Source organism: Plutella xylostella, chromosome 6, assembly GCF_932276165.1.
Source record: "Plutella xylostella chromosome 6, ilPluXylo3.1, whole genome shotgun sequence".
NCBI lineage: Eukaryota > Metazoa > Arthropoda > Insecta > Lepidoptera > Plutellidae > Plutella > Plutella xylostella.
Genome location: NC_063986.1, coordinates 8,190,531 through 8,209,488, shown reverse-complemented (window position 1 = coordinate 8,209,488; position 18,958 = coordinate 8,190,531). Strand labels below are relative to the sequence as shown.

Sequence of the window (18,958 nt, the reverse complement as noted above, 5' to 3'; positions counted from 1 at the left end):
ACGGTAATGATACTTTTAAATAGAAAAAAAAGTTTATTTATTTGGTAAATTTAAATTTATTTCATTCAATTAAAATGATTACACGAGTAAATACGAGTACTTGCATCAATACCTATTTACCTACAGAATGAATAAAATGTAGAGCACTCTCATAAGCATTCCTTATTCATAGACAAGCAGTGTGACATTCGTACCTGCCAAAGTGTCATCGCCTGCATCGAATGTCACTGCAAAAACCTGACAATAACATCATAAAACCTATATTAATGCAATGTGCTAGTAGCACACCCGCGCTTCGACCTGATAAAGCTGAAAAGGCAACTTAAGCCTATAAAAACCATGCACTAAACACACCATTACAATCAAAACGGCACTAAATAAACAAACTCTGCACGCCATAAAACGTTTTATTTTTATAGTAATAAAGATTGTTATTGCACGTGACGTAGCTGCGGTTACGACTTGTGAAGATGAATGAAATGTGCGAGGGAGAGAGCGAGAGCCGGAAGACAGAGATGACTCATACGTGTTCCACCACGTGGCACGCTTTATGTAGTACGGAGCAAGTCCTAAAATAAATTGTGCATTCCGTAGAAAATACTTTTTTATGGGCTGTATTTTTTGAGTGACCTTGAATACTTAGATGCAGGTCAGATAAAAAAAAACGCTTTATAATTTGAATACTACTGTGTCTATGAAGAAAAGATTAGAACTCAATTTTGTTTCAAAATGGATAATTGCCCTAATCGAAAGTGTACATCAAAAAGATACCTATTGAATGTTGCAAAATGCAATTTAATCAGAACTGTAAAAGTAATCAGTGTCACAAACCCTACCAGCTAAGCGATTCTGTATGAAATTCAACGTAGGCTCACTGATGAATCTTAGTAAATCTATTAGGTACCTACCTATATTAAAAAGTTATGTCTGGGCATCAACATTCATACAAAAGAATAGGTACGGGGTTTTTTATAGAATCACCTCTAGTGTTTGCCATTGACACGCTAAGAAAAAAGAAAAAGATTACATTCCATTTTTTTCTATACTTTTAATGAATTATAAAAAACTACCATAGCGATCTATACCTTATTGCGTTACTCACGCCTTAATTAGATCTGTAATTACACTATTTTAAAAAAATGCTAAATTTTGTATAATAATATACTATTTCATATTTTTAACTTTAGTTAACTGAAAACTAAAAACCAAGTTTAAAAAAAACTTAAGTTAGGTATATAAAAATATAACAACATACCTACAATCCTTTTTGTAAGGATTATCACAATACCATTTATACCTATTAAGTAGTACCTATTATACCTGTGTATTAAACTATTAACAAATTTACTTTTACCCTGTACCTACTAGGGTATTTGTGACATAATTATTATAAATGCTGCTATATCACGTTATCATTTTATTCTTTTACATTTATTGAAGAAAATGATTACGTATTATTATTAAGTACTTACAAATTAGGTATCAATCAAATATCATAAATGCGTATTTAATAATATTAACTATCGGGCCTGTGCCTGGAAATATATTTATTTATTTATGCTAACCGCGAAATATCAATTAATTGAAATATTTTTTTTTTGGTTTGTATAGTACCTAATTATACAATATTAAACCTTACTTAGAATTTTAATACAACATGCTTACTTTCAGCAGCAATATTTAACTAAGTACATGTATGACAAGAATTTCTTTCAAAGTAGTAGTGTTTTAATACCACATATACAATAAATAATTGAAGATGTAATCATAAGTCCAAGTCTACGTAAAAGTATCAATTTGAAATTACTATAAGTGTGCTACTCAGTACCAATGTAATGGTTCAGTATCGCTTACTGCGATTCAATTTGACAGCTAGAAGTGCCAGAATGGTTTGTGATTGGTGGTGAATGTTCTACGGCGCTTCACTATTGGCGTAGACCCGGGGGGTCGAGGGGCGCGCGGCGCCCGGCGCCATTACAAACAAAGGTCGGCGGAGACGCCGTTAGCGAATAGCTTTTATCTCTTTCTAATATAAGCCACGCAGGTAGGAATTAATGAGACGGCAATGGTTCCGCCGCGCCGCCACGACTTTATCAGCCTCTCGCTCACACGCACCGAGTGTTTTTCTCCATCTCACGTGCGGCCTCGCGGCAGCGGTAACGCTCGCCACGACGGGAATTCGGAGTCGTAGAGCCTCATACGCGGGTCATAAACGATCCGCGGCCATAGTAGAGGTGCACGCGCGAGAATCGATCCGAATCGCCGGCGATAAACGCATCCCGCGAGGCGACCGCGAGCGCGCCGCCACGCGCTGAGCGATGAGTTCCAAGTTCATCATCGATAGCATGCTCCCCAAGTACCATCAGCAGTTCCATCATCAGAACTTGTTCGCGGGCGCAGGAGCGTCGCCGATAGAGGCGTCGCTGTCATCTTCGCTGTCGTCGTCGCTGTCGACGTCGCTGTCATCGTCGCTGTCAGGTGGACTGAGTGCAGCGGCTCTAGGAGCGAGTTCCCCGGGCGCGGGCAGCCCGCAGCGCTCGTCTTCATCATCATCAGCGTCGCCGGGAGCGCCTGCCAGGATGTACCCGTACGTGTCGCATCACCAGCAGTTTGGAGGGTCGGTGCCGTTTGGAGCCGGAGGAGGGTTGTCAGCAGCGGATGATAAGAGCTGCCGGTACCCGACGGCGGTGAGTGGAGACCCGATGGTGAACTACGCGCTGGGGCAGCACAACGGCGGCGCGGCGGTGTCGGCGGCGTCGGCCAGCATGGCGGCGGCGGCGCAGTTCTACCACCAGGCGGCGGCGTCGGCCGCGTCCGCCGCCTCGGCCGCCTCCGTGGACGCCATGGGCGCCGCCTGCTCGCAGCCCGGCTCGGCCCAGCCCCTGCCCGACATACCCCGCTATCCTTGGATGTCCATCACTGGTAATTATTACATCCGTCTTCCCGTGCATGCTGTGTTGTCTCCTGAAATGTAGAAGTTATTGTTATTAGTTATTGTAGGCCTATTATTGTTTCTTAGGTATATGATAATTTTATTGGGTATCAATTTATTATTTATTATTAAGTACCTAGTTGCCTATAATAAGTTTGCCTTAATAGTTGTTTAGTTTCTGTTTTGGCAGTAAAACATAAATTTATTTGGTTTATTGATTTGATCTACGTACCTAATACTTATACTACTTATAATAATTCCAATTAGAACCTTTATCAATCATTTAAAATAATTACTTTCACAGGATAGGTAGGTATACTTATACTTACTGCTATGTTTCAATTAATTATTATTTAGTTATTTATTGGATTTATAGTGTAATGTCATTGTGCAAATGTGCATGCTATAGGTGTATATGCATATACTCATTTAGATACACATAAACAACATCATTTAAACATTCATGATAATTATCATTTCAAATTAATTACTAATCAATAAAATACAATGTCAATAGTACCAAGATACTACCTAATAGGTATTGAGGTACTTTAAACAAAATAAATAAACGTTTTGAAATAAGAAATTTTTGTAAAAACCTAATTAGGTACTTTCTTCTATTAAATAGCAATGAAATTAGGTGGCTCTGCTCATTATGGAGTTATAGCATATCTAATACACACGGATTGCTTCAAATGGCTTTTGAAATATATATCAGTGCCCAAACTATTGAAATGGGACTATAATGACACCTTAGCCTACCCTATACCTAATTAGTTATGAATAGAAAGGTAAACAAGAAAACAACAAGTTGAAGTTAAAAGAGGTATCGTATCACAAACAAACAAGGATGCAGTTGAAAGTGTCGCGACACACATACCAACATACCTTAGTAGTAAAACTGAGCCATAAAACAATAATGTTGGGTCGTAAACGCTAGTTCACTCTAGCATTACCTCTTCCGTCGGACCTACCGAACACTGGCCAAAATGCAGCATCCAAAATATAACAATTAAAAAGAAATTAAAACTAATGCACTTTTATAGCAGCTTTTTGTTTTGGAAAGATTCCACGGTTGGTATCTGACTATTCGAATACATAGTAACATATCTATAGGTAGGTAACTATAATTAAAATTTTAAGTAAGTATTTCAATCAATTTCTAGGTAGGTAGGTATCTAGGTAGTACTTACGTTATTATGTCTAGTTCTGCTTTGAATAACTAAAAACCAACTACATAGGCAATTCTTATGAGTTATTACTATCCCTAAAACATCACTTTCATAGTATTTACTTTACATAAGTAGTAAATAATAATATTAAACATATAGTAAGTAAAAGTAGGTAAATACTTAAAGGAAACGGCGTTCATTTAACTACAGATCAGCTAAGGTAGTGTAGGTACATCTACTAACTTACCTCAAAACAACTAACTACCATATAAAATTATGGGGTCAAGTGTTTCGATGGTTTAATTATAACTTTATAGCTTCTTAACCTACATGAATAAATCTAGTGCTTGTGAGGTCCACTTAGTACACAATTGCGGTAGTACTTTTAGTACATAAGTGCCTGTATGTTTTGCATACAATAGCAATTTCCTGTAGCTATATACAGTACATAACTACCTATATGTATATTTAACAGATTTGGATGTAGGTATTGCCGAATTTCACTGAAAGTTAGTGTAGTATAATTAAATAGGTACTTACCGCTTAATATTTTAATGTTTTTTAATATTTATACTTAACTTAATTTTAGAAGCAGTAGGTAGAGGTATGTATATGTTTATGAGGTTAGTTTTTCCTGCACGTTATCCAACTAATGAATGTCACATTGAGAGCCAATTTGTATTCAAATATTAAACAAGTCATTTCTTTGAGTTAAAAGCAATTCAACTTTTTATAAAAGTATTTTTCGATTATTAGATCAGTTGAAATAATATAAAAGACGTTTCGGTATAGCTGGTACTTAACTACTTACTAACATTAGCATCTACCATTCGTATGACTCATATAAATAACTAATAAATACTGCATTGATAAAAATTTAACACATTATATCCAAGTTTATAAGCTAACCACACAGTTTACCTAATTAATTAAACTAATTATTTATTAAGAAGGCAGACGTAGGTAAATCGATGTAATGTTTGTGAAAATAAATTCTGTCGCCCGCATTTCACCAACCGACGGTCTAGTTCAGAAAAACTATCACATTTTGAAACAGACGTCCTTGCCAGCACATGTTCCGATCAATAACCATCGCATGAATAAACGCTCATCCACACTGTCGCAGAAGCTATACGAAACTGCCTTGTAGCTTACTCTGTTTTGTAAAATAGCCTAATACCCAACGTTATGGTCTTTAAAAATGACTATTACATTTGATTTGTCGTATTATAAACATGTCGGGCCGCTGAAGAGCAAAAATCCGTCTCGAGCGGGACCAAAATAGCTCAGCAGGTGCCCCCTTGTGTGACACGGAGCGCTTCGGAAACCAAGATGGCCGGCTAACGTGACAGCATTCAGACATTTATACATCGTTATACGCAATCCGCAACTTAAAGGGGAAATAACGTAAATATTTAGACGAAAATTGCGTTTTAATAATTACGAATTGAGTTTTATTTTTACAAGTGCACGTTTTAAGAGTATGCTAGGCCGGTCGGGTAGGGCGCATGCTCGATCAAATATGGCGGCGTGCGTCGACCAATAGGAGACCAGCAGGGCTCACGCGCCTAAACGATAATAAATCAGTCCTTATTTTAGTGATTGCTATTTGTAGGAACTTGCACAATCTGTTTGTAGCTGTAATTGTTTCTTTAAATTTGATATGGGGTTTTATTGATGGTTGTAAAAATTTGATGTGAATTTTATCACTACCATGAATACTGAATCTTGAGATTTAGAAACGCAGGTACTCATTGAAAATTATTTCAGGGATGTATCCACCTATTAACAAACAATATTAATAACTACGTGAAATGAGAAATGTAGGTACACATAAAAAGAGACAAATATAAGGTATATAGACTATCGGCATGATTCCTACAGTAAATTCAATTCTGAGAAAGTAAATAATTACTCCATACGACAAAGCTTACATTTTTCATCTCTATATACCTACCTAGGTAGGTAAGTACTAATAACAACTATCATCAATATTTTGTGCACTAAAAAGTAACAAAGAGGAAACACCTTGAATTTTTTGTCCTTTTCCAATGTCTTACTGATACTGAGGCAATTATCGAGTGCATATTCGATTTTAATGCAAAATTCGTAAAATAAACGATGCACTCAACCGTAGCTGTGCATAATGCACATCCTATTGGCAAAAGTGTTGAAATTTAAACGTAAATAATTAGTCTTAATTGACTACCTATACCAGTTTTTAGCGATATGTAGATTATTGTAGATATACACCTGTATTTATCATGTACAGTCAGCTGCATAGGTAGCTGTACACTTTTGTACCTTGTCAAACTCACAAACTGCCTATTCAAATATTGTCAGTTTGTTATGTAGGTAGTTTGACAAGGATCAAAAGTGTATAGCTACTTATGCAGCTGACCGTACCTAGCTACCTACCTAGTATTAAATTGCACGTAAATTTTCTTTTGTTAAATATTCTGACGTTAACTATCGAATAGTGCAACGATAGTCCTAGAATAAATGCCATTAATCATTCTTAACTAGATAGGAAATAATTAAATCGTATGAAACAGCAGTTTGATTGAAAAAAAATCTAATTAGGCGTAGTTAAAGATGTTATTACCTATGATGTTATTATTGTCATTGGTAATAAGGTGCCTGTAGCTCAGAGCAAAATTTAATTGACCTACCTACTTAAATAACTTCTGATTGAATGATTTAAAGAAAACACGCATATCCATACTATCCATGCATTATACAAAAATATTAAATTGATAATAGTTCATTCATACCTTCACCAATAAAAGAATGATAAAACCGGGTTCATAATTCGCCAATAATGTAAGTAAATCAACTACTTATTAGAGCAAAATCATGTTTACATTTTCACTTAAACCCTGTTATCTGCAACAAATAAATTTCAATAACAAGGAGTAAATATCAACATCCCACTACAATGTTGCACAGATTGCTCGTATAAATTCACTCACACTTTCATAAAGCTGGACAAATTCATTATTATACTATTATCATTATTATTACTTTCTTATTTTGCTGTTTAATTTTATAGAAAAATAACTGCGTCATTGCTTTTACTTTTTGGTTGAGATAAATTAATATGTACCTAAATAATATTTTAGTATTTTTATAGGAATAAAAAAACTATCCCAACTAAGAAGATAATGGCAAACTAATAAACTTGTTTTTTTATAGATAACCTAATTACGTATAGAAAAATTTTCCTTAGAATTTTATTGTTAAGTGGAAAAACTAGACATCTAAAGGTAGACTAAGTTATAAAAGTCATAGTTTACTAAGTTGCATGAAATATATACTTACCTAGTTGTTTTGTAACCAAGCATGTTTTTTCAAATAACAATAATTAATTTATTACTTAGTATATGTATGAACTTATTATTTTCCTAGTAATTAATATAGTTGCATTTTCTTCAGGTCTTTCATAGATAATATAATTTATTTAAGGGCAGATTTTTCATAAGAGTCCAATACCTATCTGGATTAAAATTGTTGCCGTCACTACATAATACATAAATATTGTGACGCGACTGAATAAGAATATCTAATACTCCATATTATTATAACTTTTGTCTCTAGACTGAAAAATCAGCCCTATGTAAAGTATCTGCATCAGCAGTGTGTCTTTCTTTGATTTTGCTTTTAAACAAATACATTTACATACTATGCTTTACTTACCTAATATATAACTGCATTGAACTAACCTACTTATATGCATGTAATTTCACTGGAACAGAGAACTTTCAATACTATTGACAATAGATTTTCCATTTCCAGATTGGATGAGCCCCTTCGACCGTGTCGTGTGCGGTGAGTTTAATGGTATTTATCGTTTCACTTTATTTTTCTTTAATTTTTAAGTAGTTTTAATTTCCGAACGCTCACTTTAACGTATGCAGCCTGGCCGGCAAGAAATTAAATAAGTCATTCTTAATTTAAAAAGATTTTATATTTTTTCTTTAGATCATTGATTTATAGACTTGTGCAGTCTAACAATAAAAATAAATAATCTTAATTTTACTACTCGTAATTGTAAATTATACAAAAATGATTTATTTACAAAGTCATCCCATGACCGTAGTCGGATTTACTTAATTATTCTCGTCACGGTCACATTGTCGTTTAATTGACTTTCAGGCATAATTTCCGATTGATATCCTTCAATGAATAACGTTAATAACATGTCTATCTTTGTTGCCAAGGCTAGTTGTATAAAGACAACATACGTTAGAGTGGGCAAAATAAACGAATAAATCGACTCCTTCAACGATTTCGTTGCAATCACTGATTTGATACGGCTTTGTTGAATCATTTCAATTTCTTTTAATAATTTGCCCACTTGGGCGGTTTCTACAAAGAAACTCGTGATGGTAGTAGCCAGTTTTAATGTAAATTTCATGATTTGTTTATAGGTGGAATTGATTTTATAACTCTATTCTGGTAGGCTATAAATATTGCTATCATATTTTGTTATCGATTAACAATTACTTACATGAATTTGTACTTCTTTTGAGGCACGATTCTTGAGACATCGTATCTAGTTTTATTGCACCAATAAAAAACCTGTAACTCGTGACAAATTGTAACACAAACACTCTATTGATGTCTTGGCCAATAAAGGAAAGGGTTTAAAATAATTTGTAAAAACAGCAAACTTTCTCTACGAACAAAAGAAGACTGGGTCACTATTCCAAAACCCGAAGCTATTAAGGTAAAAAAGCCGAAATTGCGAATACAGAAATCGCTTTCTCCAAGCCTCGCTAAATTCGTCAAACAAAGGGTTTACGGCAAATAGTTTTGCGCAAAACCTTTTTTGCTCTTTCCTTTTTGTTATTATAAAGGTGTTTACAAGTAACAAATCAAAGGGTTTTAAATAACGGCGTTGAAAGGTTTTAAAACAATCTTAGAAGGAGTGCATTGTTGGTTGTGAATTGCTTTATTACGGCCGCCGTCTCGTAATCCGATATCGCCGAAATCGCAGTCAAAACAATGTTGCTATAGCGTTGTTTTATCAAGCGCTTATGAACTTGAACTTTTTAGAAAACCAACCAACCTGTGCTTGCGCATAATGTTAGAAACGTGTTATCTACAAGACCTTGTCACAAACTACAAAGCAACGTTACCGAAATTCCTTCTTTATTTCTAGTAGCTAAGTTATAACTAAACACAAGTTTTGGGATTGGCACCCTCTTAGCTCCGGTATTACTTTTCATATAAAACAAATTCACTTAACAACATATTAACAGCAGATTAACTCAACACTTTCGTAGCTTATAAAATCGTTTTATAGCGCTATAACAATAAAGAGCTAATCACTGTCTATCGCAACTGTATCGTAACAATGATTGACAATTTGACACAGGCCAACCGACAACAGAATTGACCATAAAAATGCGACCTTGTGGCTATAAAAATTTAACGAGCTCAAAGGAACAGTAATAGTAATGTTCAGAATAAACTTGGAATGGAGTTCCAAATGTGTCATAGAAACAGCTGTTTGAGCCATGTGTCCCGCGCAAACCACAGACAAGAGACAATTCCAATTTTTTTTTACCATTGACAATAAAACGCTATTAAAGATGACCGTTAAAAAGTAAGTTCTAACACTTTTCGTTAACCCGTTGATGTCTTTTACATTGCAGTTCCGCAATTACTATGCTTTGTGCATTTTTTTACGAAATCCCAGCCATCAGCGCTATCGTTGAAACCGCTAATGTTTTGTTTTTACACGAATAAAGAAGTGTTTGTTCTCGACAAAACAGTTTGTATTTCATGTGTTGACGCGACACAGGTCACTGACTACGTGAATATATTTCTTATTTTTCAAGTCCAAAGCTGTCGCGCAGTAAAAGTATGAAGCATTCTTATCTCGTAGGCTCAAGACTAAATTTGGCTTATCACGTTGAAAAGTACAACTGCCGTTTATATCTCATATTTGCGAGTGAACTTAGGTTTGTTGGTAGGAAAGGCAAGGTTTAATGTGTCATACTTGTGTTTGGTCATGGTCGTGATACTTTGGCGCCATTCTGAAGTATCTACCTATCATATATAAGGCTGACCGTTCAAAAATAGCTTTTGTCCGAACTTATGTTATGCCTATTTTAATTATGAACACGAAATTGATAATCTTAGTCAATTCATTTACGCTGACATTAACTTAAGAGCGTTATAAGTTAGTTTTTTCCTGAAACTTGAGTCAGTGTTTGACCTTTCCTTAACGGACTTCCATGGGCGCCGTGTAGAGATACATTGAGATAGATTAACAAGAATTAAGATGCATTAAAAAGAGTGAGCCATCGCGAATCCTTTCTGGTTCAAGGTTCTGTTACGTCAGGTGCGACGGACGTGCAGGCGAAAAATATGCATTGGGGTCGATGACCTCTATCAACCGCGTGCGAACGTAGGCGGGAGCTCTTTTCACCAGGCGGTGTGACTAAGGAACATTTTCCTATGATATGATCGGCTCTGAATTCATTATGTCTAGCTTTGGTTTAGGAGCTTAGTGTTTCGCTATAATGGTCTTTATTCACTGCAGTCACATGAACGCTTGGCGTGTTGTATGCAACTTTAACTAGCCTAAACTAGGCACTCGTTTTCGTGAATTATTTTGCTCATGTTTATACACAGTAGTAGTTTGTTTGTCTGCACAGGTAAAGGTATTATTCAAATCACGGCCGTGAGACCGTCTGTGGTGTACTCATCATTCACTAGTGTAGGTATAGTTATAGATTCCTTGTATTGTCGTGGGATTCATGAATTGGGTGAAGTGACGTAATGTGACGACACTTTTTCGACAGACGGACTTTAGCACGCGCTGTATCGCTCCAGTGAAACACAGTCATATGTTTTGCATTATCACCTAGGTGTTTATTTCATGTTTATTGAACGAGTGATGATATACTCAATAAATATTTGAAAAAAAACAGCTCAGATTTTTACACAATAATTTCATACGTTACCCTAGCCACGTTTAGTATTTTCGGAATAGGTACATATTATTTAAATTTATGTAATTTAATAGCAAATCCCACGTGTTTATGAAGCCTTTGTATGTAATTAACAGTTAAGATTAATGTGAATTGCTTTCAGGCTCATAATTAGGTTGTTAAATACATAAAAAAATACATATTTCGACACACACAGGCATCCTTCAAAGAATTCCTTCTGTTTCTTGGAAGTTGTTCAATTTAGAAATTAAAAATTCCCCGTCCGTTTTTCTGTTCGTTGACTTGGGAATGTGTTCATAGAATATTTAGATATATTTCAACTATAAATTATTACCTACATGTAATCTAAGTAACTCACATTATGAATGGGAACCAGTTTAACATGTACCTAAGCCAGTGATTTTATGTATATTTTTTAAAAGTTTTGTAAACAAGTTAGACTGTGCAATTAACTCAGACATATTATTTGAACTTTATTGTTCGATGTTAACTTATAAAAACCGATCATAAAGGTGTTTTCAACATAAAATCGCCAAAGTCCCAGTTACTCACTAGTCACAACTAACTAGACCTACTATAACTTTAGGTTCCTAGTCACAACTTGTATTACTAAGAACTGGGCTAGGCATCGTGACTGTGAACTGTACGTAAGAATAACTACTAATCTTAGTATCCCGTCGTAAATATAGCATTTTATTGCCACAGGTGAAGTAACTACATTAGTACCTAATCGAATCGAGAATTATTCAGATATTCGCGTCAATCTTGTATGAAGGATGTAATAAAGCATTTTGCGTCTTAGAATTCTACTGGTGAGACCCCGGTCACTATTTTATATAGAAATATAATTTATATGGGAACATCGGAAAATACTCCATATTTATATAGCTACCAGACTTAAATTCTTACTTTAATTTTGGAAGTATTTTTTTAGGTGATGAAATTTCATAATAATATTTTCTAACACTAAAAAACACTGATAAATTTGAACAATTTAATTCTAATACACACACACACACACACTCACGCCTTGTACTAATGTACTCCCTTGCGGAGTAGGCAGAGGTGCATTACTGCACCCACTTTTCGCCAGAGTGTTATGCTAGTCCCAATGTAATAGGGGGCGGGCCTATTGCCATTTTACGGGCACATCCAAGACCCGAGAACAAATATCTGTGTTTAAACAAATATCTGCCCCAGCCGGGAATCGAACCCGGGACCTTCGGCTCAGTAGTCAGGTCACTAACCACTACGCCATTCGGTCGTCTAATAATTCTAATAATTACTTTCAAATCAAACAGTATAAAATATGTTGTTTTAGTCAAGTGACCATTGCTTTACTGGATCTGCAATTTATATATATTATATTAAATTAGATATAGAAAATTCGAAAATTTAAATTAACCAAATCGTTTAATTAAGAAAAAGACCCAAGCATTCTAGTACCCTTTGAGTGCTGTAAAACTTATTTAATTTAAAATAACATTGTAAACTTGCGCTGTAAAAGTAGGCACTTAGTCGGAGAACATTATTAGAATGTAGATTTGTTCTCCGTTTAGTTTCTAACTTACGACCGAAAACAATGGGCTTTTGCTGAGAAAAAACAGCTTGGAAATACTTTACAATACAACAAGTTGAATGTTTCTTATGTTAATGCTTCAAATATGTGCATACTTTGTACTAAAAGCTATGCTAGTGAAGTACAGTTGAGCACAGCTTAGAATTAATTTTATTTCGGCAACAATCACGAGACCCGACTTAGAGAAATGCTAATGGCCCCGCGAGACAATTTATGAAACTCCATAACGATTTTAGTTTGCGAAAGTACATTTCGGGTGACGTCACCAGCATCGACTGAGAGAGCGTGCCCGAAAATGTAACCACATTTATGTGCTGAGAAATTCCGAAAATTCATGAAATTTCATTCCGGCTTCCTTTCTACGAAATTTTATGAAGTAGTATTTAGGTAGTACCTTACCTACCTACTCTATTTTGCATTGTTTGACTTAGATTTAACATAGGTACGAGTTCTTTACTATTGCTTTAATTACTAACTTGTAATGACGATTAGATAAATCTTACGAACAAATTTTCAGACGAACACTATTTTACAAGCGTTGCAAAATCTTAACCCCCACCGACCTACGCATACCTATGTACGTACATACTATACCTATTTATAGAAATAGGAAAACACGCACTCCTAGCCTGATCCTTTGTTCGTATTCATAGTCGCAACTACAAACAGTCCAGCAAACATTACATACATTCTTGATGTAAAAGGTCTGCGCCATACAATAACAATCAATATCATAAGTGGCGATTGCTCTCAAAAGGTTTAAATGAAAAGCATACAATTTATATCTCTATTAGCACCGAGCATTGTTTACACACGTCCAGAGAGCCAACACAGGCGTTTGTTAAAACATTCGTTTCGAGATTAAAGGTGGACCTGATTGACTAAGACCAGCGTAGTCAGACCTCCCTCCCCTCTTACTGGGATACGTAAGCCGGGCAAGAAGGCATTGCGCACGTAAATGCTCGCAGGTCCTGAAGGTTGGTCGGCTGAAGGCGTGTGTTTACAACGAGAATTTCTGACCAGCTTGCATAACTGAGGGAAGCTTAATAATAATAAATTGGTCACTGACCAAACGCAGATCGCTCGTAAGCTTAGAGCTAGTAAATAGGTTAGTTTTTTGGGTTTCCATGGCAATTATATAGAACTGAACATAATAGTTACTAAGTAGGTATACTGAAACTGTACAATGTACTTTTATATCAAAAGTAGTTTGCACTTGAGCTCGTCAAAGAATTTTAGCTCCCTTTGTAACTATGGTTTCAATCTGACGAATAAAAACGGACACACCCACGCCACAGAAAACTCTCACCAACGACACAGTCCAATTAAGAGAACCTAAGTAATTTAATTGCGACTACTAAGTAATGAAACTGCGGTTTTATACTTGAACACTTGAAATGTGAGGTCCAGCATTTTTGAGCTTCCCCGTTTAAACATCGCCGACGCTTTCGAACCCAAACGTGTTCCTTCCCCACGCATTTAGCGGACATATCCCATTAATAAAAATAATTCCTTTCCTTATATTACTTTTGCAGCAATAATTATAATAGTTTAATAGCTTTATCCGTACGAGGGATAGTCATAAGCAATGGTGTTCGCGTTTTATGTGCAACTGCTGCACTGTGCGGCAAGAGTTATGTATTTAATTGCTGCGGCGTTTACTCATTCCTCAGAACATGCCATTTATGGAGATGAAGCTCCGTATTGTAATTAGAATCCGCAATTAATTGATCGCCACCCTGCTCGAGCGCTTGATGCCATACCTATAATAGATACTACAGATTATATCAATCAATAAGCATAAAACAGGTTAGTTATAAAGGTATTATTAACAAGCTTATTCAATTTCACCGTCCCGATTGCACGACGTCGTCACAAAATCGCACCAGTAATTTGCGATTCAGACACATAAAATTCGGACCTTTTTGATATTCAGGTTGTCAAACCCTTTGGCGGGCTGTGCCGCCGACTGATAACAATGGTCGTGGTGAATCTGAAATTGTAATTCAACAATAAAATCTTTGCAATTGATATAATTTTATATAGCTATGCCGCGTGGCCCCTTAGCATTCGAGCCGTGTTGCGAGCCCGTAATGTATGTTGTTGGGGAGCCAAGACTGCGGGCCACAGGGTGCGTCTGACATTGAAGAAGTGTCAATAACAGCGGCATAAGTAGAGGGGGCGGAGGGGCCAGCCGGGGGCGCGAACGCCGTGACAAGATACGAATATTCACCACGCGCCACGCGAATTCAGCCACTATTGCTTCTACGAGCCATGTATCGTTTTCATTAAACGATGGCTGCAGTTAAGGTTTACATTTGCCTGGGGAGTTAGTCGGCAAGCTACCTCCAGTAGTGGGACCCTAAACAATAGATTACAATGCAGGGCATACGCAGCCCCGGGCTTCTGTGCCGTATCTCGGGATGCGAGTCGTGTTCTCGATAAATTGCCATTTTGAGAAGAAAATATAACTATTAACGTGACTGGAAATTTGTGTACGATTACTTTTTATACATGAAACGTTTGGAATTTGAATTTTTGAATGTTAAGCTTGGTAGGCACTTATAAAATTGGTGTAAAATTATTAGGTTTCTTGAAGACTCTTACATAAATACGTTAGTATTTCACACCACACCCATTGTCAATTCTATCGATCTATTAAATCGTGACCGATGGTGTCGGATGGCTTAAGGGCGTTAGTACTAAAAAAGTCATAATAAAAACCATAAATTCTCCCCTAAAAATTGGACACCCTCGAAGTAGACAAAAATGACCAGAATAAATTGGAATGGTACTAGCAGTCGATAAAACATTCTGTTTATGGGGTGTCATATTTACATTTGGAAAGCAATGTTCATGGGGATGTTTAGCTTTAGACAGATAAGAACTTATTTGGTTGAGTCAATGGCTTCCCAACATTCCAGGAAAAAAATATATCTACATACTCATAAACATGAGCTGAAACTCTAGTTAATCTTCCCACATGTTCACATCACACGCAATCGTTATTCGTGATCCACGAAACATTTAATCCAATCACATCTCCTACTCATTGCCAATGCTTATCACACGTCAATAAATAAGTCCGGGAATAAATACTACAAATAACCATCGCCACATGCGGCTTGCATATTGCACGCATCCTGTGCGCGGCCTTAACTAGCAATCATCAAATTGAGCGTAGGCCTCTAAGATGTTACTGCAATACCGACCAATTTACGCATGTCTAACACAATACTGCGATGGAATTCACGCGTGTAAGCGCCATTTTAGACACCCTAAAGCCGCATGCAGCCGGCATAATCGCACAGCAGATACAGGGGTCCCTACCGGGTCGAACGCTCCCCTAAAATGGCCGCCTAAGATTAGTCGACGCCATTTTGCGGCGTTACCGGAATAGTGATGCTACCAAATAAAATGTTTAGGGTCATCCACACACCGGGCAGAACGGCCAAAAGCCTATAGTCCATACTTTAACCCTCCTTTCACCTCTGCAAAAGCAATATCAGTCAGGACCATCATAAATTGCTGCGAATTTGCAATCTTATCTCCTTAGCCAGCGAGGGAGCCCTAACATTAACATAACTTTATTTTGAGCTATTCGGGGCTCACCTTATAAAAAAGCAGAAACCTTTTTAGCCTCTTCCGTTCAGAATATCTAACATTTGGCCGCCTATAACTTTGTGTTGCTTATTTTCGAAACTGATTTATCTTCGGCCCCGAGAGTGTTCTGAAACAGCGTGGTATGTATTTGTATCAAGCATTTTAAGTCATCGTTATTAATGGTATTATTCATAATTTATAAGGGAAAAAGCCGCAAGTCGTTGTAATAAAAGTTTTCTCCTTGGAGCGAGATTAATTTTTAATTATAATTTGTGCTGTGGAAAATTGCTTGGGCCCGCGCGTCCTGAATGCGTGAGTAGAAATGCTTAATCACTCGACTTATAACGACGGAGCAAGGGAACGAATATTAAACATTGTTCATTTATATACCGACCTTTGGTTATATGCGTCTCAGTTAATTAATAATTGCGAATGAGTTACGAATGAGAAGTCATCATTGTACTTTTTGACCTTTTCTGGAGTTTTATTTATTTTGTATGCTAACTTGTCATCAATGCTTTTATAATAACGGTTTATATTACTCATAATTCCAGTAGCTACAAGATAATACTTTCCCATTAAAAACAATTTACTTTCTGACATTGTTCATTCAAACAATTTACCCCCTAAGGAGCTTTCTGTGTATGTACACAAATTAATCAACACAAAATAAACAAAATAACACAACCTACAAAGCCATTCTCATAATTTCAGGTTACGGTTACTACTTGGTTAACAGACCCTTAAATTAAACACCTACAAACCTTCATGCATAGTAAACATAGCTCTATCATAGTTCACAGATATTAGGGTCTTTACACATGTTGTGGCATGCTGCTTACCCATAGTTTTACCCATTGCTCTTTGGGTAACTACGTGAAATGTCTAGTTAGTTGGTTAGTAATTGATAGGTAGCCCTAAATATCAAGTTAAAATAACAATAATACGAGCACATTAATAAAATATCACTCTTCTAGTGGTAGCTGCCAAGTGTAATAATGAAAGTAACGAAAAAAACTTGATAGGAAATTTAATGAATAATGAATTTCCAATGAAAAATTCAAAATTTACAAGTGTGGTCTCACCTTTAGCATAGTAGTTGTCAAGCGCATAAAGTAAGCATCCTATGGCATTGCGTAGGGCGCTTAAGGGCGCATTACACCCCTAGAACGAGCGTTAGTAATTAAAAGCCTCTAAAGTGACGATTATAAAGTCTGAGCGGCTGACATAATGCGCGCTTAAGGTGAAAATTCAGGGCCTCTAAATTATGCTGACTAATCGTCCTTGTCTCAGGGGCTACGGGACTAAAGGTTGCTTAGAAATAGCGTGTTCTATGTACATAGCCCTTGCGTGGAAACATCGGTACACTTTATCTAAACGTAGTGTTATTCGATTTCCGCTTATATGCAAATAAATCATTTTGTAACTCAATACATCGAGCTTAGCTAAATCTTATGCACACTCACTTTACATCAAACTCCCATATACAAGGCTGAACGCAACATGAATCGCGCCGCCGATTTCCATTATCGATTAACCGTACAACACAGCAACAGCGTCCATACATACGAAGCCCGCATTAAGTTTCTGTTAAACCAATTTATGCGTCCAGCGAGCAGACTAGTTACCTATAAATTACGTAGTTGAATTAATAAGTGCACAATGGGGCTTCTAACGAGAGCGACCGCCCGCGTTGAAACCAACGCGAGTTTCATTTAAATTCCCTCTACATAGCGTACCCTGTTTCAACCCCTTTCGGCCGTGGTCAGACTGCAGCAGTGGGAATTCGCAATCGCGTGCGTACGTTTGACTGCGGGTCGACTGTCCTTTTCTCGCTTATGGACGGCCACATGCGTCTCTCTTTGTCACTAGTGTGGTGGCCGCGGTTTCGTGGACCTCACGAAGTGTACGTGAAACTTATTAGGTTTTGGTCCCTATTCGTCCGGTGGCCGGTGCACTGGGGCAATAAATTAGTCCGACTGAAATTGGTTTTTCCACCTCCACCGTGCTGCGGATTTAATGGAGGGCGTTTGTTTGCATTGTTTGTTTTATTTAATGGCGCTATGATTATGCTAAATACATTGCTTTTTACTGGATACTGTTGGAATTGCATGCTCAATGGTCTAGGTATGTAAAGTTAGTATTTGATCACTATAGCTACGGATAGTTGATCTTGAGTTGGTATATTTGCTAATTATTTCATTTATACAAAACAGGCTCTCCAGAGAAGATAAGAGAGTAAATTTCATGCTTCTCCCTTTTAGAGCTACGTAAACATTTTCATCTTTGTAAAAGATAAAGCGTCCATTTTGCCGGAGAGCGCCGAAGCTGCCACACCTAGAATTTCCCGAACATTAGAGGGTCTATTCTAAAAGCACATTTCGTGCATCTCGCGAACGGGGGGGCGTGTTGAACTTATTATAAATAACATTTTTGTTCCCTTTGTTTTTAAAAAGTAACTCCGACACTGGATGGGGAGTGAACATCCTGGAATATTCAAATTTGAAACTCCGTAGGAAGCTAGAAGCTAATTCGTTTTAAATTACGTTACGATATTGCCTTTCTAGTTGAAATATTGCTGAAATAAGCCAAGGTGGGAGAGGGTTGGGAATAAAATATTAGAAGGCACTCCGGCTTAAACTTAATTGGATTATTAGAGGCGCCCACTTTTGTTAGTAACTGCCTGTCTACTGTTATTAAATTTGGT

The 18,958-nt window shown here is 36.7% G+C and overlaps 1 protein-coding gene across 4 annotated transcripts in view; it reads left to right on the top strand.

Moving 5' to 3' along the window:
* Positions 1–2,132: 2,132 nt before the first annotated feature.
* Positions 2,133–18,958, top strand: part of LOC105398745 (homeobox protein abdominal-A homolog) — a 30,961-nt gene continuing 14,135 nt past the window's right edge. The window contains exons 1-2 of one of the 4 annotated variants that reach the window (XM_011570968.3): positions 2,133–2,922; positions 7,900–7,932. In XM_011570968.3, the coding sequence (XP_011569270.1) occupies positions 2,319–2,922; positions 7,900–7,932 (637 nt within the window). In that variant the 5' untranslated portion in view covers positions 2,133–2,318. Of the gene's footprint in view, positions 2,923–7,884; positions 7,945–18,958 lie in introns of all 4 variants that reach the window. The other 3 variants (XM_048621609.1, XM_048621610.1, XM_048621608.1) reach the window with 3 other exon arrangements.